The sequence below is a fragment of the Protopterus annectens genome, chromosome 2.part2 (assembly GCF_019279795.1).
Source record: "Protopterus annectens isolate FY-2018-M chromosome 2.part2, PAN1.0, whole genome shotgun sequence".
Lineage (NCBI taxonomy): Eukaryota > Metazoa > Chordata > Ceratodontiformes > Protopteridae > Protopterus > Protopterus annectens.
In genome coordinates, this window is record NC_056730.1 from 838228184 (window position 1) to 838255204 (window position 27021).

General features: G+C 39.3%; 1 protein-coding gene across 1 annotated transcript in view; it reads left to right on the top strand.

Moving 5' to 3' along the window:
* Positions 1–11155: 11155 nt before the first annotated feature.
* Positions 11156–27021, top strand: part of ADGRV1 (adhesion G protein-coupled receptor V1) — a 3979741-nt gene continuing 3963875 nt past the window's right edge. Inside the window, exon 1 of the mRNA XM_044064182.1 lies at positions 11156–11338. Coding sequence (XP_043920117.1) covers positions 11156–11338 — 183 coding nt within the window. The remainder of the gene's footprint in view (positions 11339–27021) is intronic.

Below are 27021 nucleotides of genomic sequence, written 5' to 3' on the forward strand. Positions count from 1 at the left end.
GCCTCTGAGCAGGCGGTATGCCACTGAGTAGAGCTGGAGTTTCTTTAACCGGGCAGCATATGGCATCTGTTTGAGCCCTTTGATCCTCTTGGTGAGGTACTTTTGGGGTCTTTCCAGTTGCTGCAGGTGTCTGGTAAGGTACATCCCAAAAGGGGCATTGTACTCAATTATGGGCCTGATGAGGGATGAGTAAAGAGGCACGATGACCTCCCCGATCTAGATGTGAATCCCTTCATGATTAGGTGGGCTATATAAAATGTTTTTCTAACCACTTTGGCCATGTGGTTGTCAAATGAGAGATTGCTATCAACTTGGGTCCCCAGGTCCCTAATGACTTCTTCTGTACTTAATGGATTACCACCTATGTGGTAATTTGTGGGCACTTTGTTTTGCCAAAGGGGATGACTATACACCTTTTGGCGTTTAGCTTCAGGCCATGGCTCTGGCACCAGTTGTCTGTTTCTATGAGGCCCTTTTGGAAGATGCTTGTGTCAGCTGGAGAGTTGATTATGGCGCCCAGTTTGCAGTCATCTGCGAACTTGGTCAGCCACAGTCCTTCCGTGTTGGCCTGTACCACCGAGAAATATATACCGAACAAGAGAGGTCCCAGGACTGAGCCTTGTGGGATGCCACTTGTAACTGGTTTGGAGTCTGACATGGCTCCAGCAATTCTAACCATGTGGGTTCTGTCCTTGAGCCAGTTTGCAACCCATCTAGTGACATAGGGGTTTATATTTAAGCTAGTGAGCTTATCTATAATGCCCGAGTGGGGTATTGTATCGAAGGCTTTTGCGAGGTCCAGGTAAGCTGTGTGGACCACCTTCCCGTCATCAATGGCCTTGGTGACTGTTTCAAAGAAATCGACCAGGTTTAAGAGGCAGGATCTGCCCTTAACAAAGCCAAACTGGGTAGGCTCCAGTGTCTGTAGGTCCTCAATATCTTTATTTATGAGGTCCATGATGATCCTTTCCATAGCTTTGCAGACCAAGCTAGTCAGGCTTATGGGGCGATAGTTTCCAGGATCCGTTGAGGCACCACCTTTGTGGAGAGGGACCACTGTTGCTGTACGCCACTCTTTGGGTACATATCCTGTAGTAAGGCTAAGATTGAACAGTAGTTTTATGTTTGGGTTTAGCTCTTCTTGGAGTTCATATAGGTCCCATTGATGCTGTGTTTTTTGCTTTGGAGAGGGCGGCTCTTACCTGAGCATCTGAGATGTCAGGGGGGCAGCACTCTGTTGGGATAGATATTTGCCCTTTTGGTGGGGGGGGGGAGTTTGCACTGAACCTGTCAGCTAGGATGTTGGCAATGTCTGTGGGCTCGGTGTATTTTTTGTCATTTTGGACTAATTCTGAGCATATCTAGGAATTCCCACCCAGGTTCCTAACATAACTAAAGAAAGCCTTGTGATTATCCTTAGTGTCCTGTGCAATTTTTCTCTCGAAGCTGGCCTTAGACGATTTTATGAGTGCCCATAGTTTTTTGCTAATACTGATCAGAGATGCCTTCCCTTTTTGGATTTTGCTCTATCATGTAGTAGCTTCCTCCTTCTATTGTATAGTTTGTTTATGGCTGGGGTCCACCAGACAGGACGTCTGCCTTTGGAGGATTGGGTCTTGGTTTTATTTGGGAATGCATGATCCATGCATTCCTGAAGGTGTTCATAGAATGCATTTATAAAGGATTCTGCGGTCTGGGCCATATTTTCCACAGGCCCAGGGGCTTTGAAGGATTTTGCCTCGGTTTTGAGGCGTGTGAAATTTGCTTTAGAGAAGTTTTTCACTGTGGTTTTCTGGGCAGGGTGTGGGGTCGGGATGTGAATATCCAGTGAGATTAGTTTATGATCTGATCTTACCAGTGAGGGATACACTTCTGGTCTGGAGCATAGTGTCCCCATGTTGGTGATGATCAGGTCCAGTATGTTTTCCCCTCTTGTGGGAGTGGTAACAAGTTGTTCCATAGCATTTGAGTTTATAAATTCTAGGAACCTTTGGGCTAGGGTGTTGGAGCTAGAGTAATGCTCCCAGTCTATGTTTGGGTAGATGAAGTCGCCCAATATAATGGTGTTTGGAGAGACCTTCATATTTTCCAGTATTCTCAGGAAGGCTGAGTGGGGTTCCTGTGTTTGAGAGGGTGGTCTGTAGCAGGCTATAAACTGGAAGGCAGTTTTACCCACAGTTAGTTGCACATGGATAGTCTCTGATGCTTCGTACTGTGCCACCAACCTGGAGGTGTGGGTATCTTTGAAGAATATTGATACTCCCTCTCCTTTTGTGGTTCGGTCCAAGTTTTGGGGCCGAAAAGCATGGTATGAGGTATAACCTGGTAGTGCTGGGGTGCTCTCGGGAGACTTGAACCAGGTTTCTGTTACTGCACAGATATTGATGTTCTCCATGCTAAGAAGAGTTTTGAGTGCGTGCATCTTGAGGTTTAGACTTTTGGCGTTGAGTAGCATTACTCTTAGTTTCTTATCCCTTGTGATACCTATGGAGGTGGGTTTGTCTTTTGAGCCTTGCCTAAAAATGGCACTATGGGGGTAGCAAGAGCCTTTGTCAATATCCAAAAGCCTCTCTTACCAGCGTCTCCTGATATCAACCAGTCACATCCCAAGATCAAAACCACACCTTGCACTACTCTTACTACCACCCCTAGCAATCACATCTCACTTAACACACCCCATCTACCATCCCATACACTCAAACACTAACTAATTAATACACCCCTACCCACCACCCTTTTTACCTACAGCCCCTAAATAACTATCACACCTCCTTACCTAATAATTACTAACAATTTTTCACACATAAAAAATTTTACCATATATCACCTTCATCAATTAGCAGACCTCTAACTTAAGCTACACCTCGTACCTCTTACAAAAGCCTTTAGCTCAAGCATAAACATACTCCTATTTCAGTAAAACATTATGTATCTCCTACTGACCACACTCATAATATCCTTCCCCATAGCAACCACCCATCCCTCCTACCAACAATCCCTTAGTTGAAATCTGAACTCTTAGTATCCCACCAAGCCCAACTTCCTAGCACCTCAGTCAGAATTGTGCTACATCTCACCTGCCATGTACAGTCATTCCATTGTAGACACAGCCCCATTTAAAATATATAACTACTGCTCTAAAGGTCACCTCAGCTTACAGTGCAAGCTATTTATTTCCAAATACCTAGTGACTGTTGTGAATCTAGCATCTCATCTGATACTCAGTGGGGATATCCATCCAAATCTCGGCTCCTCACTAACTCACCTGTCCCCTACAATCCCAAGCATACATCACTTGAACTCCATAAGAAGATATGCAGACCTACTAGTTCTTAGCATTAACATTAGACTTTTTTTGAACAAAGTAGATGAACATTACTCTACTCTTTCACTGTATGACCCTACTCCTTATGGAAATGTTGCTCAAGCCACACAACAAAGATAAAAAAATTCCACCTGGGTACAATACAATTAGGACAGATAGAATTTCTAAGAAAGGGGGTGGCATTGCCCTTCTATTTAAAAACAACCTCACAGTTGACCTTATTAACATGGATACATGGACATCGATAAATTTAGCAATGCTGAGACTCTTTTTACCAAGGTAAAAATTAACCAACTAAAACATCTGAACCTACTATATATATATATATATATATATATATATATATATATATATATATATATATATATATATATATATATATATACACCCTCCTGGAAACAATACTAACACATTGGAAGCCATAATCCACTGGGCATCCATATTCCTCCCTCAGGAAACACTCATCCTAGGGGACTTTAATTTAGACAGGTCTTCCCTCAACTCACCCCTTCCCTCCAAGCACATTAATCTCTATGTTTTCAGGCAGTTAACTCAAACTCCCACCTGGATAGATAAATCTACAAATATAGAGTCTATACATGACTGGAACCTTACTAATCATTCTTCACACTTTGGTACTCTACCCAATACTCTAAGTGATCACCTCCCCACCTTTCTATTAAGACAACACATTAAACCCACAAAAAAGTACCCCGAACAAATATGCTACATTAAAAACTTCAAATCAGAGGACTTCACAACATCCTTAAACTCAGGGGCGGCTCGTGCTATTGGACTGCAGGACTGCAGGCCCCCCTCCCCGAGCTGTAAAAAAGAAAGAAAAACAATTAAAGAAAAAATAGTATACTATTATATACTGGCTCCATAGTGACTTGCTGTTACTAGAACTGCACATGCATGTGAGTTCTGCTTTTTTTAAAAAAAAAAAAAAACAATCCGGACTGCTGTTATACCAGTCTAGACTAAGAAGAGAGGCATCAGTGTACAGATGCACAGAAGTCTATGCAGTTTGTAACCATAGTAAAGTGGAAGGGGATCGGATTGCCACATCTGCAGCAACATACGTGACGTGGATGGCTGCTGATTGGTTCTCTCTGCAAGGACATGTTGGGCAGGCTACTGATTGGTTCATTCTCACTGCTAGGAATGTTAAGATGGTGGTTCCAAAGCTCCAACAGATTCTTGCCGCAAAGAAATGTTAGGAGGATGGCTACTGAAATTCAGGCTTGTTGATGTTAGGAGGATGGCTACTGAAATTCAGGTTCATTATTGTAAATCAGGGGTGTACAGATTCTTGCCTCAAGTGAATTAGAATGGTGGTTCCAAAGCTCCAACAGAATTAGGATGGTGGATACATGGCTACTAAAATTCAGGTTCATTATTGTACTGTGTGTGGGTGTGTAATGCCCCAGTTAAATACACCTGGTGGCTAAAGTTACTCAAGCTCAAGCCCTGTACCTTGGGTACAGGTAGCAAGAGCCTGAATTCCCTACCCACCACCACTTGTGAAAACTGTCCAGATTTTTGCCTCATGTTTTTGTTCTATTCTGTTCCTCATAAAATCTGTGGTTTTCTGGATTTGTGTAATCAGTGAAGGATTGAATTCACTAAATAATGACAGGCATTTGAATTTCAGACTTCATATTCTTCAGAAAATACATGCTAACACAAAACCTTTTATTCTAGCAATTTTCTAAGTTTATAAGATCGATATTTGAAATGTGTCCCCATTTTTGGGGCTGTATTCTCCCATTATTGGCTTTGTGCAAGTTTTTTTTGTGCTAAGAGGTTGAGAGCTATGGTGAGAACTGAATTCAGTGAATATGTTTGGGGGCTGTATTCCCCCATTATTGGCTTTGTCCAGGTATTTTGTGCTAAGCGGTTGAGAGCAATGGTGAGAACTGGATTCACTAAATGGTAGCCATTTAAGTTTCAGTCTTCCTGTCTTTCAAGAAACAGCTGATTTAGCATAGTGCTATGTTTGTCTGACTGTAGTGCACAAGGTCACAGGTTAAAGACTTGGCAGTGAAACACATGGTGGTAACACAATATTTTCTTCTAGCAACTTTCCAAGATTATACAAGCAATGAAACCAAAAGGAAAGGTATGAGGCAAACAATGGCACTTCTGTAATAAGATGAAACAAATCTTTAATAAATGAAACAAAAATAACATTAAAAATGTGAGTGCTTTTGCAATGTGACCCACTGCTTCTTCAGACGTATACAGTAACACTCTCAAGCCACCCTTTTTTATATTTCAGTTATACTCAACAAATTGATTAATAAGTGGATTGTTACTTCCCTTAAGGGTATATGCCACATTCTGTTAAAAAATCATCATCATCCAACAAAAGAATTCATTCAAGTTTAAAAATATATAAAAATTAAATAAATAATTAATTATCTCATTAAAATAGAATACTGTAATAAAATTATTTTAAAATCACATTAATATATATTCATAAATTAAAAATACATTTTATATAGAATATTACATATTATAATCCATTAAAACATAAGGTATTTGTCATACATGTAGATATATATATATATATATATATATATATATATATATATATATATACACACACACACACAAGAAGGCTTTTAATGCATATTTCATGAGGGATCAAAGCATTTCATATAATAACTACATCATAATTAACATCATAATTATTACTTCGGGGGTCTAGCTTTCAAGACTGGTTTCGTGGGGACTTTATCATTTAGTCCTTTTCCTACATCTGCTGTCAATCTCAGTATCCATTTGGTTTCATTAACCTCAGTCCTGTTTCTAACGTCCCCTAATCTGTTGCTTATCCTAGTATTTTCTATTATGTAAAATTTAAAAGTGTGTAGGTTAGAGGTATTCATAACATGTCTTGCTAGAGCATCAGTTGGGACCTGTTTATGTATGTCTTATGTGTACTCTTATTCTGTATTTGAACATTCTGTCTGTTTTACCAACATAGTAAGCCTTAAAAATTTGACAGTAGGCCAAATAGACTAAATGTTCTGTGTTACATGTACCTTCGGCTTTAAACCAAAAGGTCTTTTATAAATCAGGATGTATAAATTGATTTGACACTTCTGTATACTGGCAGAAATTGCACTTATTGCAAGGTTTAAGTCCTAAACTCTATTTGTTCCTTTGGTTAGGATAACATAACATTCTTTTTATATTGGTCATATTTTTATATATATAAAATGAGGTTGTGCTCCTACTACTTTCTTAATTCCCTCATCTGCTGCCAGTATCAGACAAAACCTTTTGTAAATGTGAATGGCTAGCTGTACATTACAAAAATACTTCACTGGCATTCTACAAACCTCCTTACTTCTCCTATGCTTCCTATTTGTTACCGAGGGTGTTTCTGTCCCATGAGAAAAATATGGTTGAGCCACAGTAGGTCTACTCTCTCTGACCTGATTTAATAACCCCTTAACTCCAGTTTCATAATAACCTCTATTATAAAATTTTGCTCTAGAAGTTTCATTTCATCTTCAAAATTACCCTCCCATACACAATATTGGTGTTCTCATTGCTTGACCTCTCACAACATTATCAAATATATGTTGTGGGTGCATACTAGTTCTATGCAGGTAGGTGTTTCTATAGCATTTTTTTCTAAAAATTTCTGTATGCTTTTTTAAAATTTTATTACAGTATTCTAACTATTTTAATGATATAATTAATTATTTATTTAATTTGTATGTATTTTTAAAATTGAATGAATTCTTTTATTGGATGATGATGATGTTTTAACAAAATGTGGCATATACCCTTAAGGGAGGTAACAATCCACTTATTAATCAATTTGTTGAGTATAATTGAAATATATAAAAGGATGGCTTGAGAGTGTTAGTGTATACGTCTGAAGAAGCAGTGGGTCACACTGCGAAAGCGCTCATGTTTTTAGTGTTATTTTTGTTTGATTTATTAAAGATTTGTTTTGTCTTATTACAGAAGTGCCATTGTTTGCCTCATACCTTTCCTTTTGGTTTACTTGATTTTCGTTTTTGGTATTGAGGCATTTATCCAGTGGGAGCAGGTTTTTCTATTTGAATTTGTGGAATTATGCAAGCACTGTTTAAATTGTGTCCCTGTTTTGGGGCTTTTGTCTCCCCCCAATAAATTTTGGCTTTTTCCAAATTTCTTGTGCTGCAAAGTTGAGAAATGCAGTTGAGTGTCGAGTGGATTTTACAAGGAGCTCAGAGCTTCAGGGGGAAGAATAGTTTAGTGCTGTGTATGCTGAATCTGCTTGTATTGTTAATAGCATAACAGGTGGAATACTTGCTTTTGATGCAGAAGGCTATGGGTTCTACTATCACAGTATGTAGATGCATTGCTGATACTGTACTGTGTTGTACTTTTAAAGGGGGTGGATGCTACAGTCCTGAGAATGTCCTCTTTGGCAGAGATTCCTAGCCACTATGAACCTGTTATCAGTTTGCCATCCATTCTCTATTGCAATATTATTAGCTTATCATTTTTTAATGTAACATAGTCAATTTATTCCTCAAGGGCAACAGGCACTTTATTTGTAGATGAAACAATGAAATATAAAGTTGTTTGCTAGCAGCAACCTCTTCATTAGTTACAGATCTCTTTAATGTGGCATTATTTAGATGACTTTTACTTCTGCATAAATTGTACATATTTACTGATACTGGTGGATTGTAGAAGTTTAAGTAGACTTTTATGATGGAAATGTTCTGAATTGGGCAGTTTTGTCATTATTGGTCCATGCATTTTGTTTTAGTGTTTACTGGTAAAATGTTCAAAACAATACATATAAAACACCCTCTAACAACTGTACTGTACTATACAAGGAATATAATTTAATACAATCAGGTGTATCAAAGAACACATGTATGTTTCATGTGCAAGGGGCCTATGATTTGAAAACAGCCCAAAGTTAATCTTTATCTGCCACTGGCCAGATGTATTTTCTTTGACTGTGGGTTTCAATGCTATTTCAATGAATGTGAGTTTCGAGGGCAGAGAAGTTTTAATGCTATATCTATTTTCATTGTGAGACTGCATTGCTTTGTTTAGCAGATGTCTATTAGTGTTTGTGCTGTAAAATGTAGAATAAAACTTTTAAATGAAATCCAAATCATTGTAGAAATAAAGCAGTATGCATATTACAGTGTTTATGGCAAATTGGGTGAAATAGCCAAGCAATGGACATTGGAATGGCTGCAGGGGGGAGGCCCCATTTGACCATGATTTTGTGAGGGGGAAGGGCGGTAAACTCAAAGACAGCCACGGCTGAAGTATACCTCTCAGCTGTCCAGATTTTAGCAAAATGAATAGATTTTTGCTTCTTATTTTTGGTTTGTTCTTCATAAAATGTGTAGTTTTATAGCAAATCATTTAGGAATGAAGTCATTAAATAACGACAGACATTGATTTTCAGACTTCATACACTTCAGAAAAATGCATGCTAAAGCAAGACCTGTTATTCTATCAACTGTCTAAGTTCATACAAGAGCAATTTTTAGTACTGTTTGTTTGTTCCCCCAGTATATTTGGCCTTGTCCAGATTTCCTGTATTGAGAGGTTGAGAGGTACGCACAAATAAATCACTTCATAGAATCAGGTATATCCAAACCTGTCAAATGTCCCTGATTTTGGATCAAAATCTTGCTCTCCCCTAATAATCCCTCCATAAAATGGCAATTTTGGAAGAAAACATGGAGGGTTTACAATTAATAAATAATTGTAATGATCAGAGTTTTAGATTACTTTTATTTCAGAAATGCATATAGATTCTCTTATTTTGTCAGCTGCTCAGCTTAACAGTACTAATATAAAAAGTATCCCTTCTTTGACAGGTTCCCACCTGTATTATGCGCTATTTTATATTTTTGCATCACATTTTTGGTCCGTTTTTCATAAAAATTGTGGTTTTCTGGCAAATTAGTAGTAAATCATTAAGACTGAAGTTAGAAAATAATGACAGGCATTTGAGTTTCAGATTTCATACCCTTCAGAAAATTCATACTAATGCAAGAACTACTATTATATTATCTTTCTAACCAAGGAAAAAAGATGCCACACCACGTTATCCTTCTCTTCCAAGTTTATTGTTAGTGCTTTTTTTCACCAAATAGGGATGAACTTCATCAGACAACTCTCCTAATTCATTACGGGTTTAAATTGGCAAGTTAATTTAGTAATCATGGACACTTTAAAATCTTAAAGTAACATGAAATCCATTAAAATACATAAAAAAACTTAAATCTGCAACAAATCATATTTACAAAGAACCTAGCAAAAGGTATTCTACTACTTAAAACTGTTGATTACAATTACATTGATACAATGTTTATCTGAAATATCTTTGCTTGCAGCATCAACACCCATTATCTTTTCAAATTCCAGTGCTGGGGTTTGTCAGAATAGAAATTTTTGGTGGAGACAACAGATATTTTTAAATCCAGGTCTCCTCTTCTCCCTCCCAGCTCCAAAGCAGTCACTCACGAGAGACTCTTCAGACTTACAGACTACTCATCTGCATCCTCTGCCTTGCATATAAAGCAATCTCAGATCCTGCTCTAATGGAAATTCTGCACATTTACAAATCAAATGGTATAAGACGCACTTGCCCTAGGGAACTCAAACTAATATGTGACTTCAACAGGACTTGCTGGAGAGCCATATATGCCTCACAGAGGTTACCTCTCCTCTGGAACAAACTTCCAATTCAGGTGAAGCAGATCCACTTGCTGACCCTATTTAAGCATAATTTGGATGATTGTTTGGTAAATGCAAATTCACCCTGGGAGTTTCATCTGTGTCCCTTTTGTACAGGGGTAGTAGTTATTGACATAGTTGCGCTTAATACCTTGATATTCTTGGGGACAGGGGTTGTACTTGGCTAGGCTTGTAAGAGCCCTAGGGCCATTAGCCTAGTAACCTGCTATGATCCTATGATCCTAAGATATAACCCATTAAGCTAAGGCTACTACAACAGTGATCATTCAACCATCTACTGTTATGGTAAGCTCACTGTCAATCTGATGAATGTGATTTCAGTGAACACAAAGAAACCAAAACCAGTTTACTAAAACTGCCTTCAAAAGTGGACATTACTTTTTCTTCACTGTTGTGTAACCTTAGAGTTGGTATATATGATTCTGAGGTGTGTGGGAGGTGTCCCCCACAGAGGGGGTGCAGGCCGATTTGCCCCCTTTAAAAACATTATTCCGATATTTGTTGAAGGCGATTTCAGTGAACTGGTTTCAGTTTATTTGCATTTATTGAAACTTCCTTCAATGGTTTGACATAAATCCCTGTACTTTTACTTCCACCTTTGTGACACCCTTGTTTTTAATATGTGGAGAGACTCTAGGAGTGTATGGTGATACCCTCTCTCATCCTGAGGGTCTCTTTTTTATTATGAAGATCAGAGAGATAAACAAATGTGTAATTTATTTCATATGACTCAGAATGCTTTTTCTGCATTGCATGAACATAACACTATTATTAGTAGTAGTACATCACTGACTACCAGGTTGCTTTGTAATTTCCCTTCATCATTTAAGGTGTAAAGAAACAGAAAAACTAGGTACTGGTGACAAATCCAGCAGCAACAAAACTAAATCCAATGATAAACAAAGTATTAATTGCTGGAGCCATGAACAGTTTTGCTAAAAGACAGTCTTTAATAATGAAGAATCCACAAAGAAAGCAACAAAATACAAGTGTTAAAACACTTTCACCTCAAGGCTTCTTCGGGTGTAAGATATACAGGCATGGTTTCCATGAATAACTTTATATTCCTTTGCTGTTTCAGGGATGCCATCTGTTTCTTCACTGGCCCAGCTTCTTCTAGCATTTTTCATCTATTTTACAACTGGAGAAACTGAGGTCAGATTTTCTGGACAGACAGAGTTTGTAGTGAATGAAACAAGCACATCCGTTATACGAGTCATCATTGAGAAGATAGGAGCTCCTACCAATGTCACTGTTCTCATACTGGTAAGAGACTGCATGGGTTTTTACCTTTTTTTTCCTGTCAGCATCCCTGTTTTTCTTGGAGACAATGTTATCTAGTAAACAATTTATGCCAATATAATGTGTATTGGAGTTCTAATTTTTCAGTTCCTTTTCATACCTAACTTTTGAGGCATGCATTAAAAAAACAAAGAAGCCTGAAAAGTTTATGTAGTTTAATTTGAAAAGTGCTTGATTTGAAATTGTTGGCTCAGAATGAGGAATCAACTGTTTTACAGAAAATTGATAATTTGAACACTGGCAGGTGTTATCAGGGTTACTAAATCTTAAATACAAAGACAAAAAGGATCAAGGGAGGTCTTTGTATACACACAACATAGCAAGAGACTCTGTTGATAGTGCCAACAGAATCCTTTTTATTCACTTGAAAGACCTGTATAATATATTAGCTTGGTAGATTCCTAAGTTGCCTTTTACTAGCTGGTTGTTCATTCAAACCAAGACCACACTAGCAGTGTTTGAAACACATAGATTATTCAATAGGTTCCCTTCACTTGCTTTAGATTAGAATACTAAACAAGCCTGAACATTAATCCTGCAGATGCAGCTATAGCTATTGTATTCTGCTTATAAAGAAGCACGGCACACAAGAACAAAAATAAATCAATCTTTCGTCACAGTGACAGCCGTCAGATGAGATGTTAGAAAGATATTCTTTATGTCCATCAGTGTCACATAAACATAGAATTTTAATGACTGGTAATGCCTCTTTGTCCACGTAGATAATGTTTTTCCTTTGTCTGTGTGTTGAGTGATATTTTGGTTTTACCAGTAGTGTTTCAGTAGTTTTTCATTTTAATTTCAAATTTTATAGCAATGTGTACTGCTTGGTTCTTGACATGACCAAGAAAGAATGTCGTCTTTTAACCATTGTAATTGCATGCCTATCTGGGAGTCAGGCTCCAGCACTGTGTACTAAATGATCATTCACTACCTCAAGGACTAGAAGAATTGCCAGAGGTTTGTTCTCAGGAACATGAAGAAATTCCCTGACAGTGTGAGGGGACTGAGGCTCAAGAGACCTAAGCTGGTGCAAGCCTACAGAATCTTCTTGTGTTTGGCCTTGGGCCTGATCCTGAGCATGTTGTCAGTGCAGGATGTGGGTGAGTAGCCACAGCCTGCATCCAGTCTGCTGAGATCCCCTCTTTGCTGTTTCTACCCTACTCTTCCAAAGATCTTGAATGGGAGTCAGGAGCTAATGCCTCCTTAGCAGCTTTGGACCCAAGAAAATCCCTAGCGAACCCTGCTTGAGCAGACTTTTGAGAGACTGACCACATGATAGCCTCCAATTGGATCTTACCAGCGGCTTTGGCCATACACTCACTTGTCTAAGGGAGCTACAAAGGTGACTGTACTCCTTTGACAATCTCAAGCCACAGCAGACTGTGAGATATAGACTTACTATTGTCTTGCTCCCTTACTACCTTTAGATGCTTCTCCTTCCTCTTGGAAGGGAGATCAACAGCAGGGCCAGAAGGTACCACGACATGTGGACGCCTCCTACTCTCCTTTTCTTTCTCTAAAATTTTCCTGAAGGGACTCATCCCTGTGCTTAATAGTTCTAGATTCTAAAGTACGCACACTGGGGACAACTGGGCACATCATGCTCTGGGTCCAAGCAAAATAAGAGAAAACAGTAGAAGTCCTGGTAATGGATTTACTTTCCACATTCAAAACACACATTATTCTTAAGAAACATCTGGTAGTAATTAAAATATGCTATTATGAATAGAAATTCCTCATTAGGGTACTTAGCTTTCCCTGGCATTGGACTGACTAACATACTGGACAAAGGATGTCTCGGGCTCTGACTGCAAGAAAGAACTGAAGCAATGGTGCCAGACAATGGCCAGCATTGGAAAGGAGGGTATCCACTGGGCCTGGGGAAGGGACAACATCTCTGGTATTCAGACTAGTCAAGGGCTTTTCACTTTAGGACATTTCAGGTGTTATTTCTATAACAGTGAATACACTTAAAAATCTGCATTTATGGTAAGTATACACAACTGTACTAAACATTTGGGTTTACTGTCTACTTACAGATTTATCATCACCTAGGTATGTATTTATTACTTTTTTTACTTACAGATGTTTCAGAACTGTATGCACTACCAACCATATGCTTGTTCTTTTGTAGAATTCTAGTACTTATCAAAAATGTTGCAACCTAAAATTCATTTGCTTAACCATCTATAACTAAATTAGCCTTTTCTGCATTTTATCTGTCTGTGCATTTTTACATTACTTTGTGAAGTCTGTCTTTACACTTTCCCTCCCATCCTTTGTTGCTTTTAAGCTGTGCTATCCTTCTTGAATGTTGTCTAACCAAGAAGGGAATTTCAAAAGAAGAAAGAAAAAAAAACAAGAGTTCATTATAGTTTATTACAGTACTATCCTGATATATAAAATATCCTCCTGAGATAATAATTTTACCCAGATAAATTAGACAGCCACTGTAGTCCTGCTGTTTTTATTGTTTCTCAGCTCTTATTTCAGGCTTTGTTGTGAGACACCTCCATGTCTAGCTCTGTCAACTCTACTATTGCTAAATGTTGAGTACTGTGCATTTTGCAGTACTATGGACGTTTTCTACCTCCAAGGCAAATTTATGAATCGTAGTCAAGAAGTTTTCATTACCCTGCTTTTCTGTTTCAGTTAACACCATTCTGTCCATAATCATTTCAAAGTTTTTGTTAAAACGTACAGCTCACATTTTGTATTAGACAAATGGTTGTGTTTCACCTATACAGTGTACCCGACTTTGTGTTTGAGAAGTCACAAAGTGGTGAGATAACATCTGAGCACTTATACAATGACTATCATTATGACTGCTTGCCTTTGTGAATGTGTACTGTACTGCTTGTGTTTCTCAGTTTTCAATGAGAGGGAAGACTCATCTCCTGCTTCACTTAACTCCATTCTACTGTGCAGGTTACAGTCTTCACTAAGAGAGGAAACTGATCTTTGGTGACATCGTGGAATAATTGCATTTACTTCCTCAAGTCCTCTTGTAAGAGAGGACAGTCACCTGCTAACCAGCGTGCTACCCACAACTTTTTTTGTAATGGTGCCTACTCCCACCTCTGTGGCACTAAGCATTTTTCTGTATTTAGATGTTAGCTTCACAGTCCCCCTGAAGCTACTTCTTTCTGATTTAGTGGTGCACTTCCTAGCAAATAGTAGACAAATCAAACTTGTCCCACCCTCAGAGTTTTGCTGCAGGGGCATTTGTTCTTCAATATACAACTGTGTTTGCTCCATGGCTAAGGTCACCTTGCCTTTGCACTGCGTATTAAGTGAAGTTTTGCATTTGTTAGCAATATTTTACCCTTTTAACATACTGGTGTCCTGTTGTACTTGATCCAATTAGCTAAATACCTGTATAGCTAATCGAATTTCACGCTGGCATGAATAAATAGTTAATTCTGATTATTATTATTGTTTAAATGTGCCGTAGAGCTCACGTAACACCTCTGAACATTTTATTTGATTTGCCGGCAAAGACATCTTTCTCTTTTGCTAATCTGGTCTGCCTAATATTGTCTTGAGCTGAACTGCTATTAACTTCATAATCTCATGTAACAATTTGCTACCTGCAATCTATTGATAATGCCTTCTGGACAGTGGGTACCCCAAAGTGTTTTATTGGTTTCATGCCAAATCTCTCCACCCAACTCATGTGAAGCTTGCTCACAGAATATATTGAAACATAACCAGTTTTACTGGTTACCAATGCACCGAATCATTCATTCCCTTAATCTCATCTCAGCCATATTCCAGCCCTTCCTCTCTCCTTCTAGTTCATCTTTACACTTCACTTCTCCCATAGTCCTTTCCAAACTGCTACTAGCCTTGCTTTATCAATTTAACTCCATTCAAATTCCAAGTATTCCCCTAACTCCAGCACATTCATTGTAATCAGTAGACTTTCCAGTTTCCATAACAATACATTTTCCTGTAATATTTTTCTAGCTCCTGTCTTGTTCCAAGCTCTACTTCCCCGTTTGTCTTTCCAGCAAGTTTAATCAGAATCTTTGCACTCTTTCCTGCTGGTAACCCAACTTTTTACCACTCTCAATATCTCCACTAACTCCTTCTGTGTCCTTGCCATAAAAACGTAACTTTCTGTACCAACAGTAGTAGTCACAGACCTCCTATGCTTCTGTATCTTCATTCATAGTCGCACTTTCCCTTACCACTACACATCTTTAGTTTCTAAGCATCAGTATTTTGCAAGAGATTTAAAGAAGTACCCAGGATCATTGCAATTCAAATCATCAAATTCTGCCAAGCTCAAACTTTTCCTCCTCCTCTTCCTCCTTGAATTCATTTTCCAAATTAGGTATAAACATCTAACATCATTATCCTGGAGTCATTCACAATAAGCTTAGACAACTAACATCTTTATCACTGGTATTAAACTTGATATTCTAGCTTTTGCTGAGATAAGGCTAAAATATAAATTTCCATTCTCAATGCTTTTACTAGAAGATATCCCATTTAAAGATGTGACAGACTCGGGAATAACTGTTGCTGGGTCTGCCATACTATTTAAGCATTTACTCTCTTCTTCCATGAATCTTCTTTTCAGCAGAATGTAGTGTAGATGGGGTCCTGACTTAACTTTCCTTTGTGGGCATAGTAATCTATTTCTGGCCCTTGACTATCTTCTCCCACTTTGCTAATTTTCACTTTACTCTTTAATACTAAACAACTGAATCAGCTGAAGCTCTGCTTCTTATCCCAGTTTTATCTTGTTTTCAGGTATTAGCCTCATTTTTCTGGGCCTCAATCCCTTGCAGATTTCCCAGATGCTATAAGATTTTGATTTAATTAAGTTAGTTCACTTCTTTACACATTCCAGCCCTATTGCAAGTAATCAATTCCCTTTAGACTGACTACAAACTTCCCACATAGATGTTACTCTCCTTCTTCTCTGCCAAATTCAGTCTATAACCACTATGCCATCTCTTCCTTTTAGAGCTGTGAATACCTAACCTCAGTAACTATTTCTGCTTAGACCACTTCTCAACTGAATGAGCCAGTACTTGAAGCATTCTTGTGTCAGAATGCTGTTCACCACTTTGTACAGCTTTACACATTAATATTAACCTTTGAATAACTACATCTTCAGAAGTAAAAATTGCCAGCACTCCACATCAGCAGTCTGATCAGCTTTATTTATACATATAATACACGCACATAAAAAATGCATTTGAGGCATACCATTTTCAGCCAAAAGGCCTTTTTCAGTGCCATATTAAAAATATAACTGTGCCACATACCAATTATATACACATAATGAATAAATAAACCCTCCCACATTTTAAAAAGACACCAATCACAACATATCATATAGGCCCACCTGGGGGACAAGTTGATTTTTTTATGTATCTTAGGTAACAAAAATACCGTGGGGAAGGATCATGCACCATAAGGTGATACACCACATTCTTAGAAATAATATACACATCTAAAGCGTATAGCAAAAAGGCATCTATATCATTCTTAAGGTGGGGTCCAAAACCATTTTCTGATAAAATTGGTTATCCAATAGTTGGTTGTAAGCTTCTTGCAGATAAAGGGACCAATCCCATACAACAACAGCCCCACCCTTATCAGCATTAAAAAAAAAAAAAAAAAAAAAAAAAAAATATCCTTGTTTCCCATCTTTCCTGACCTAGAGTAGTCCAAATACAGGCTTTGCTGTATTCTGGACTTTTGGAAAGTTCCTGTGTTGCCCATTTCCTTTCTTGGATAAAGGGAGGTGTCTTTGTTCACCAGTGGCAGTGGGGAGCTTGGTGCAGCCTATCTATCCCTGGAGGAGTGTTCCCAGCACAAGAATCTGGTAGTCTATTGGCCATTTTGGGCCAATTTCTAGCTCTTTCAAGTCCCCTGTATAAAACCCACTTTGGCGCTGTTTTTGCGCTTGTTACTACTCAGCCAAGCTCCTTGTGGTCCTGCAGAGTGGTGCTAGCAGCAGAGAGGCTAAAAGAGTGACTGCTAACCTGATAAAAGTGTTTGTTTTCCTGCTACTACCTGGGTGACTGTCCGATCTAGCTAAACTGCAAGTATTTCTGCTTCTTGAACTGTTTTAAACTGTTTAAAGTTGTATTTGCACCTGCACTTTTAAAGTTTGTCCTGTTTGTTGCATTTACCTGTTGTGGCTACACACTCAAGTGCGCTAGCCTGTGTTACATATTTATTGCATTTTCCTGCTGTTTGTTGCAAAAAAAAAAAAATTCCTTGTTTCCCGTCTTTCCTGACCTAGAGTAGTCCAAATACAGGCTTTGCTGTATTCTGGACTTTTGGAAAGTTCCTGTGTTGCCCATTTCCTTTCTTGGATAAAGGGAGGCTTCTTTGTTCACCAGTGGCAGTGGGGAGCTTGGAGCAGCCTATCTATCCCTGGAGGAGTGTTCCCAGCACAAAAATCTGGTAGTCTATTGGCTGTTTTGGGCCAATTTCTAGCTCTTTCAAGTCCCCCTGTATAAAACCTGCTTTAGCGTGGCTTTGCACGATTTTGTGCATAGCGCAGCATCTGGCAGTGCCGCTTAATTGGGTTTAAACCATTCTCGGCTCCACAAAGTCTGCTCTTCACTTTTTCCCTTAGAACTGATCTAGTTCTCATAATAAACACCCTATTCCCACTCTAAAGCCTGGCACTTGCTCACTAAAGCAATTATATAAAAGTCAACACTAAAAAATTAAAAGCACTACACCCCCACAAACTCCCTTTGAGTACTTTGTTCCCCATTGGCCCTTTTTTTCAATTATAAAGGAATTCTCAATACTATTCTAGCATGTCCAAAGGTCAATTGTCAATCTCCTCTCAGGTCCAGCTGGTGAATCTGGGAATCTTGAGGCAATGTTACAACTGCCTCATGTACACAGACAACCCTCTCCTCCTCCCAACAAATTCCAACACATGTGAGAGATGCAACCATATAGCCAAACTGGAGGCTAAGCTCTCTCAACTCAGTACTGGCGTAACCAGTCAGGAGGAGAAGGAAACCACACTCACTACAATTCCAGTCTCACATAGACCTACCACGACAGCAAACCAAACACATAAACACACAAAACATACTCGAGGCTCTAAATAAAAATCTGCCTAAGCAGCAGAGACCTCCAAAGCAGACACCCAAGCAACTGCTACCCCAAAACAAAACATGTGCAACACATAGCTCACAAAGCCAGTGTGCTGAACAGTCACAGCCCTTAAGGCTAAACAACACACCTGATACACTTGTAATAGGTGACTCTATCGTTAGGCACACTGGCGTCCGCTCACCAGGCTGAACAAGGAGAAGGTCACGGTGAGCTGCCTGTCGGGCGCTAGGATCCGCCACATAACACAAGCACTCAGGTCACGCCAAGGCAAGTACAAATATGACTCAGTCATTGTCCATGCTGGTGTGAATGACCTAAGACGTACCTCCCTGGACTACATGAAAAGAGACATAGAGGAGTTCTCTGAGCATGTAGCCCAGGCCGGTATGACCCTGACCTTGAGTAGCATCTTACCCTCACCAAGAATGATGCCACGATATGAAGACAAGATGATCAATTTCAACAATTGGCTTAAGTGTTGGTGTCATTCAAAGGGGATCCAATGCCTGTCTGTCTGGGATGACATGATCGACAAGCCACGATGCTTTGCTAGGGACGGCTTGCACCTGTCACCCCTGGGCTTTCAGATATTGGCAAAGGCTCTTGCCACCCCCATAGTGTCTTTTTTAGGCAAGGCTCAAAAGGCAAACCCACCTCCATAGGTATCACAAGGGATAAGAAACTAAGAGTAATGCTACTCAATGCCAGAAGTCTAAACCTCAAGATGCATGCACTCGAAACTCTCCTTAGCATGGAGAACATTGATATCTGTGCAGTAACAGAAACCTGGTTCAAGGCTCCCAAGAGCACCCCAGCACTACCAGGTTATACCTCATACCATGCTTTTCGGCCCCAAAACTTGGACCGAACCACAAAAGGAGGGGGAGTATCAATATTCATCAAAGATACCCACACCTCCAGGTTGGTGGCACAGCATGAAGCATCAGAGACTATCCATGTGCAGCTAACAGTGGGTAAAACTGCCTTCCAGTTTATAGCCTGCTACAGACCACCCTCCCAAACCCAGGAATCCCACTCGACCTTCCTGAGAACACTGGAAAATATGAAGGTCTCTCCAAACACCATTATATTGGGGGACTTCAACTACCCAAACATAGGCTGGGAGCATTACTCTAGCTCCAACACCCTAGCCCAAAGGTTCCTAGAATTTATAAACTCAAATGCTATGGAACAACTTGTTACCACTCCCACAAGAGGAGAAAACATACTGGACCTGATCATCACCAACATGGAGACTCTATGCTCCAGACCAGAAGTGTATCCCTCACTGGTAAGATTAGACCATAAACTAATCTCACTGGATATTCACATCCCGACCTCACCCCCTGCCCAGAAAACCACAGTGAAAAACTTCTCTACAGCAAATTTCACACTTCTCAAAACTGAGATGGAATCCTTCAAAGCCCCCGGGCCTGTGGAAAATACGGCCCAGACCACAGAATCCTTTATAAATGCATTCTATGAACACCTTCAGGAATGCATGGATCATGCAATCCCAAATAAAACCAAGACCCAATCCTCCAAAGGCAGATGTCCTGTCTGGTAGACCCCAGCCATAAACAAACTATACAATAGAAGGAGGAAGCTACTACATGATAGAGCAAAATCCCAAAAAGGGAAGGCATCTCTGATCAGTATTAGCAAAAAACTACGGGCACTCATAAAATCGTCTAAGACCAGCTTCAAGAGAAAAATTGCACAGGACACTAAGGATAACCACAAGGCTTTCTTTAGTTATGTTAGGAACCTGGGTGGGAATTCCCAAATATGCTCAGAATTAGTCCAAAATGACAAAAAATACACCGAACCCACAGACATTGCCAACATCCTAGCTGACAGGTTCAGCGCAAACTTCTCCCCCCCTTCCCCACCAAAAGGGCAAATATCTATCCCAGCAGAGTGCTGCCCCTGACATCTCAGATGCTCAGGTAAGAGCCGCCTCTCCAAAGCAAAAAACACAGCATCAATGGGACCAGACGGTGTCCCGGGCTGCATCCTTCATGAACTCCAAGAAGAGCTAAACCCAAACATAAAACTACTGTTCAGTCTCAGCCTTACTACAGGATATGTACCCAAAGAGTGGCGTACAGCAACAGTGGTCCCTCTCCACAAAGGTGGTGCCTCAACGGATCCTGGAAACTATCGCCCCATAAGCCTGACTAGCTTGGTCTGCAAAGCTATGGAAAGGATCATCATGGACCTCATAAATAAAGATATTGGGGACCTACAGAGACTGGATCCTACCCAGTTTGGCTTTGTTAAGGGCAGATCCTGCCTCTTAAACCTGGTCGATTTCTTTGAAACAGTCACCAAGGCCATTGACAAGGGGAAGGTGGTCCACACAGCCTACCTGGACCTTGCAAAAGCCTTCGATACAATACCCCACTTGGGCATTATAGATAAGCTCACCAGCTTAAATATAAACCCCTATGTCACTAGATGGGTTGCAAACTGGCTCAAGGACAGAACCCACATGGTTAGAATTGCTGGAGCCATGTCAGACTCCAAACCAGTTACAAGTGGCGTCCCACAAGGCTCAGTCCTGGGACCTCTCTTGTTCGGTATATATTTCTCGGAGGTACAAGCCAACACAGAAGGACTGTAGCTGACCAAGCTTGCAGATGACTGCAAACTGGGCACCATAATCGACTCTCCAGCCGACACAAGCATCCTCCAAAAGGGCCTCATAGAAACAGACAACTGGTGCCAGAGCCATGGCCTCAAGCTAAATGCCAAAAAGTGTATAGTCATCCCCTTTGGCAAAAACAAAGTGCCCACAAATTACCACATAGGTGGTAATCCATTAAGTACAGAAGAAGTAATTAGGGACCTGGGGACCCAAGTTGATAGCAGTCTCTCATTTGACAACCACGTGGCCAAAGTGGTTAGAAAACCATTTTATATAGCCCACCTAATCATGAAGGGATTCACATCTAGATCAGGGGAGGTCACCATGCCTCTTTACTCATCCCTCATCAGGCCCATAATTGAGTACAATGCCCCTTTTGGGATGTACCTTACCAGACACCTGCAGCAACTGGAAAGACCCCAAAAGTACCTCACCAAGAGGATCAAAGGGCTCAAACAGATGCCATATGCTGCCCGGTTAAAGAAACTCCAGCTCTACTCAGTGGCATACCACCTGCTCAAAGGCGATCTGTACCTGACGTATAAAGCCATATCCAACCCGGAATTAATGGACATGCTGCACCTCAGAAAATCCAAATCCCATCAAGCTACGCGCTTGAGAGACTTGAACCTCAGCACTGAAATAAATAGGACATGCTGGAGGGACAGATTCATAACCCAGAGGCTCCCTTCACTCTGGAATAAAATCCCAGTCCAGGTTAGGCAGAGTCCCTCATTGACTCTCTTCAAGAGGAATCTTGATGAGTGGATGGGAGATCGTAGGTTTACCCCAGGTATCACTTCTGTGTCACTGTTAGACAGAGGCACAGTATACTAACCTCGAAAATGCGCATAGCAAAATTAATTTAAAATGGGTGGTGAAAGCCAAACATACTCTGGCTAGGCTTATAAATGCCTTAGGGCAGATAGCCTAGTATGAACCTTTGAACCTATTATTGATCACAATGTTATTATTTTTCAAAGAATGCAGAGCTTTATTCTGTATAAAAGAAAGATTATTCATTTTAACATCATATGAAAAATTAAAATGTATATCTTTAAGTAAACTCCATTTAAAACTGCAATATATGTATTCATAGGAAGGATAAAAGTCAAGCTTAGAAATTTTAATTCCATTCTATCAATTGCATCTTTGTTATCAAAATACAATAACAAATTCAATGTCCTACAAAATGAAATAACATCTTTCACAAAAATATCTTCAGACACAGAATAAGTTGGCACAAAGTTAAGTCCTTTATTCAGCAAATCCAGTTCCGCCACGAGCAAACTGACAGAGGAGATGTTATGTACAATAAGACCTGTGTCTATTTTGGAGCCATCAGACATAACAGAACATTTAATGTAGCTGCAACTTTTAGAGCATTTATATCCAGCCCTACTTCTGAATACAAAGGGTTAGAAGAATTCTCCTTTTTGGCTGAGGGAGATTCTGCAAACAATTCCACATCTGTGTCAATGGCAGAAGAGGATTCCTCTGATGAAGACTCTAATACACTTCCCATCTGCTTTGAAATAGACCTATTTCTCTTCCTTTTCTCCTTTGTATGACACTGGTCCCAAACATGTTCTGCTCTGTCCTGTTGAAAATTCACAGATTTCTGATAGAAAAACGGTCTGCCATTGATATAATCTCTAGCAGCCCGTTGGAACTTCTTAAGCTTTCATTCTAGTAATTCTTGTTCCAAAGTAGTCAACCAGACACCAACAATCCAAACTGATCTTTAGAACTTGTATGTGTTTGCAAAGCTTTTACTGTTTCACAGCTTAGTACCCTTCAACATAAATTTGGAGATTTGTCTCTCAAAAAAAGCTGCAAAAGTTTTAACAAACATCATAGATGCCACGTGTTGGACCTTAAGACTGTCCTTTATTAAAGTTTCATCAGTATCACGAACCATTGGTTTTATACATACACATAAACCACAAGGGCAACAACCTTTAGATTTATAAGCTTTCAATAGCTTCAAGTGCCAAACATTAGAATGTAACCTTTTTATAGCCCCATTAGCTTTTTGAAAGCTTATGTTCATGTAAGAGATTGTGATGAACTAGTACCTGATATATTTGTGAACGATGTACCAAGTCCAAGTTCCTCAAAAATAAGAATATCATCCTTGTCTGACACCAAACCCATCAGCAGACCCATTAAATCCATCTTGTGGTCAGCAGGAAAATAAATAGAGAAATCAGCAGAAACTATAAAGGATACACGGAATCAAGAATGTCGCCAAAGAGCAGCTAACAGCGCGAGTGAACAAAACATAAATACTACAAGAAAACTCCCGCAAGTATGGCAAGGATGCAAGGCCAAAAAGTATCAAAAACAAAACCAGCCATCACTGCAAGTCAGCAGTCTGATCAGCTTTTATTATACATATAACACATACATAAAAAAGTGTATTTGAGGCATACCGGTTTCTGCCAAAAGGCCTTCTTCAGTGCCAAATTAAAAAATGCAACTGTGCCACATGCCAATTATATACACATAATGAATAGATAAGCCCTTCCACATTTTAAAAAGACACCAATCACAACATATCATTTAATCTAGGAGAAAACAAAGCACCTAAATGGACTATCAAACTACGTTCCTTATTATTCAGTTGAGCATGCTAACCCAACTTATTAAGACCTTTATGGTATATTCGGTCAGCAGTCTAAATGAAGCATCAAGATGTTTAAAAGTATGTTCATACAAAGTACTGGATGTATGACAATTTTTGATGCCACTAAAATTTTCAAAGATATGAGTTTTGAATTGTCTGGAAGTCTGTCTCACATAAAAAACAGAACAACTACACTCAACTAAATATATCACCCACTACATCTGCCCTACTGAATATTCAGAATTCTATGTTTACCATCACTGCTCAGAAACTTAAAGTTTCAAAATACTCTTAGCTTGCAAGCTTACTTAGAACCAAAATGAGCTTAAGGGTCAAGTTGCAGAAATTGTTAAAGTCCGCAACTCCTTATTTGCTTATGAAATCTTTAAAATGATTAAAACTAAGGTAGAATCATTATTAAAATATAATACCAGAGCTCAACAGTACTCTTTATTCAATAACTTTAAGTTTTTCTGGTCTCATATTAAAAAAAATGAAACTCACAGAATGTAGTAAGGGGTCTCACATCACTTCAAAAGGTTGATATTTCTGGAGTTCCTTATTAAATTACACCAGATACTATTAATTTTCTCTTGATAACTACCTACTTTTTGTAACCATCCCTGTCTTGTGCAGTACCTTTGGCCATTCTTCGCATTTAGGTACCAATAGACCCTAGTATTCTTAAGCTGATTCTGTCTTCCTTTCCACTTCCAGAAAATACCCATTTACCAACTTCAAAATTTGCTTCAGAACCTTCCAACTCTTGCAGGGGACAAGTTCCATTGTAATATACATGTGGGGGGAAACTCCTCACATCCCCAAAGTTAAACATGCCAACTCCACAGTGTGGAAAGCTGCAAGTTTCATTCATTTCTAAGCCTCTATCTGTTTTTACATATTGTCTATTGTCCCTGGAACAGCACCATGGGCCTGCAAACATACTGCCATATTTATTTTACTGAAAAACTCTTCAGATGACCTGACCCATTTCTACATTCCCCTGTGTTCAAACAAATATAGAAGTGGTTTGCTCTTGGATTTTTAAATATACTAACAAATCTGCTCCCCTATATCATGCAGATCAAAAATTTGTGTGTGGCTTTACTGCTGCTGAGACTATTTGTCTTTGTCACTAGAGTATTTGCTAATACAGGTAAAGGCCTATGTATAGGTAGACTCTTCTTTGATTGTGGAAAAACTTGTGTTCTTGTTGACTCTCAGTTCCTTCTAAACATACTACAGCCAGCAGATTTTAGTAATGTCCATAGACATGGTCTTATGAGTATCTCAGAAGCAAAATTGCAAAGTTAGGATTCACTCTACTTTTTCTGACATTGGTATTCCTTGTTTAGAAGTATCCCAAGGTGCTGGTGAAGGATTTCTCTTATTTCCATTAGGTACAAATTAATGTTTTCTGCTTAATCATTTACATCTAAGACTATAGTTAGATAATTTTATCCCCAGGCCTCTGCTGAAAGGGGGCTGTCATGACCCAGCTTGACTTTCCTGGTAAACAAATGCTAATAAATAAATAAATACATATATTAATTTGCCATTGTTTTCGAAGAGATTTTTAGTAAACATTTGTCTTAGTGTTCTTAGAAAATCTCGTATCAGGCACTTTCAACACCCATATACTGCTCTTGTTATGTCTCAGATGTACAGTCCTGCTTACTGATCCAACCAGTACAACAATGTCTCTCACCTCCTACTTTAAATGGGTCTATATTAAAAGCACGAAGGTGTAGTTACCCAAATACGTAAACACCGACACATTCCGCAAACCGTGAATACACCGAACGCCCTAAACTGCGAAATTCAAAAACTCGAAACATCATAGTTGCCCCACCTCACCGCCCACTACATACTACCTACCCAAACAAACTAAATAAACCACAATACATACACTAACCAAAACCCTACCTCTAACCCTAAACTAAACCGTACTTCTAACCCTACACTAAATCTTGCAAATGCCACCATGTATGCACTTACCTTAACCCGCACCCTAACCCTAAGGTCCGTAACTATCGCACACTTTCCTAAAGAAGCTATACCCAAACAAACTAAATAATCCACACACATACACTTAACAAAACCCTACTTCTAACCCTACACTAAATCTCACATACACTACAATCTATGCACTTACTTTAACCCGCACTCTAACCCTAAGGTCCGTAACTATCGCACACTTACCTTACGGAGCTATACCGCAGAAGGGCGAACCATGACGATTTGACATTTTGGATTTTGTGCTTCAGGACGATCAATGTTTTCGTGGTTCAATGAAGACATGTCGGCGTTTATGTATTCAGGTAAGTACACCTTCGAGCTTCTAATATAGACCCTTTTAAGCAGCATGGCTTATTGTTTGTTTCATCTTTATCTTTTATTTACTATATCCATTTCTTGTGTTGATATTTGCATACAACATTTGCTAACTACTTGCCAATGAGACTCTGCAATCAGCAAAAAATACTTCTAAAATTAGAGTTTGTTCTTCTTTTATTAACTTACAGTCATCCTTCCAGACTGCAAATAGCACTCGTCAAACTCTGTAGATTTTTTTGTCTTTGTAGTGGTATGAACACCATTGCTTCTCTTACTTTCTAAGGATAACTGCTGTCTTGTTTAAGAAATATATATTTCTCTGTCTCTCTTTCTTATATTTATTCTATTTCACTGTTCCTACTGGCCTCCTCTTTCCATTAAGCTCACCCAAGCTATTTTCACTATTGTTTGTGAAGTCAGGACATTGGGACACTCATTTGAATGCGACCTCCATCCCTTTTGCAGGATTCTGAAAAATGCTTTTTCATTCTCTGCTTCAGCCATTTAAAACTCCAAAGCTTGCATTGACTACTTGACATCTCTTTCCTGTCTCAGTTGACCCATTTGTTACCCCAAGAAGTGAGAGCTAGTGGGCTTACTAATTTTCCTTCATGATTAGAGTCATACACCAATGGAAGACTGTCATCCCTAGGGAATGGTTTTATAGTTTTAAGCTCACTAACTAGATCCAACATCTACAATACAGCTGTGATGATCTCTTGCAGCTCGCTGCTCACAAAGGCCTATAGGTTCATAGATTGTTACTAGGCTAGACCACTAGGGCCCTTACAGGCCTAGCCACGCATCCCAAACCATTTGGGTCCCAAGTATCAAGGGCATCTATATGGGGAGGCATGTTAGTAGGGATGTAACTAAGGATTTGCAGGGGGGGTGGTAGTTAGGATAATATATTTCTTATTG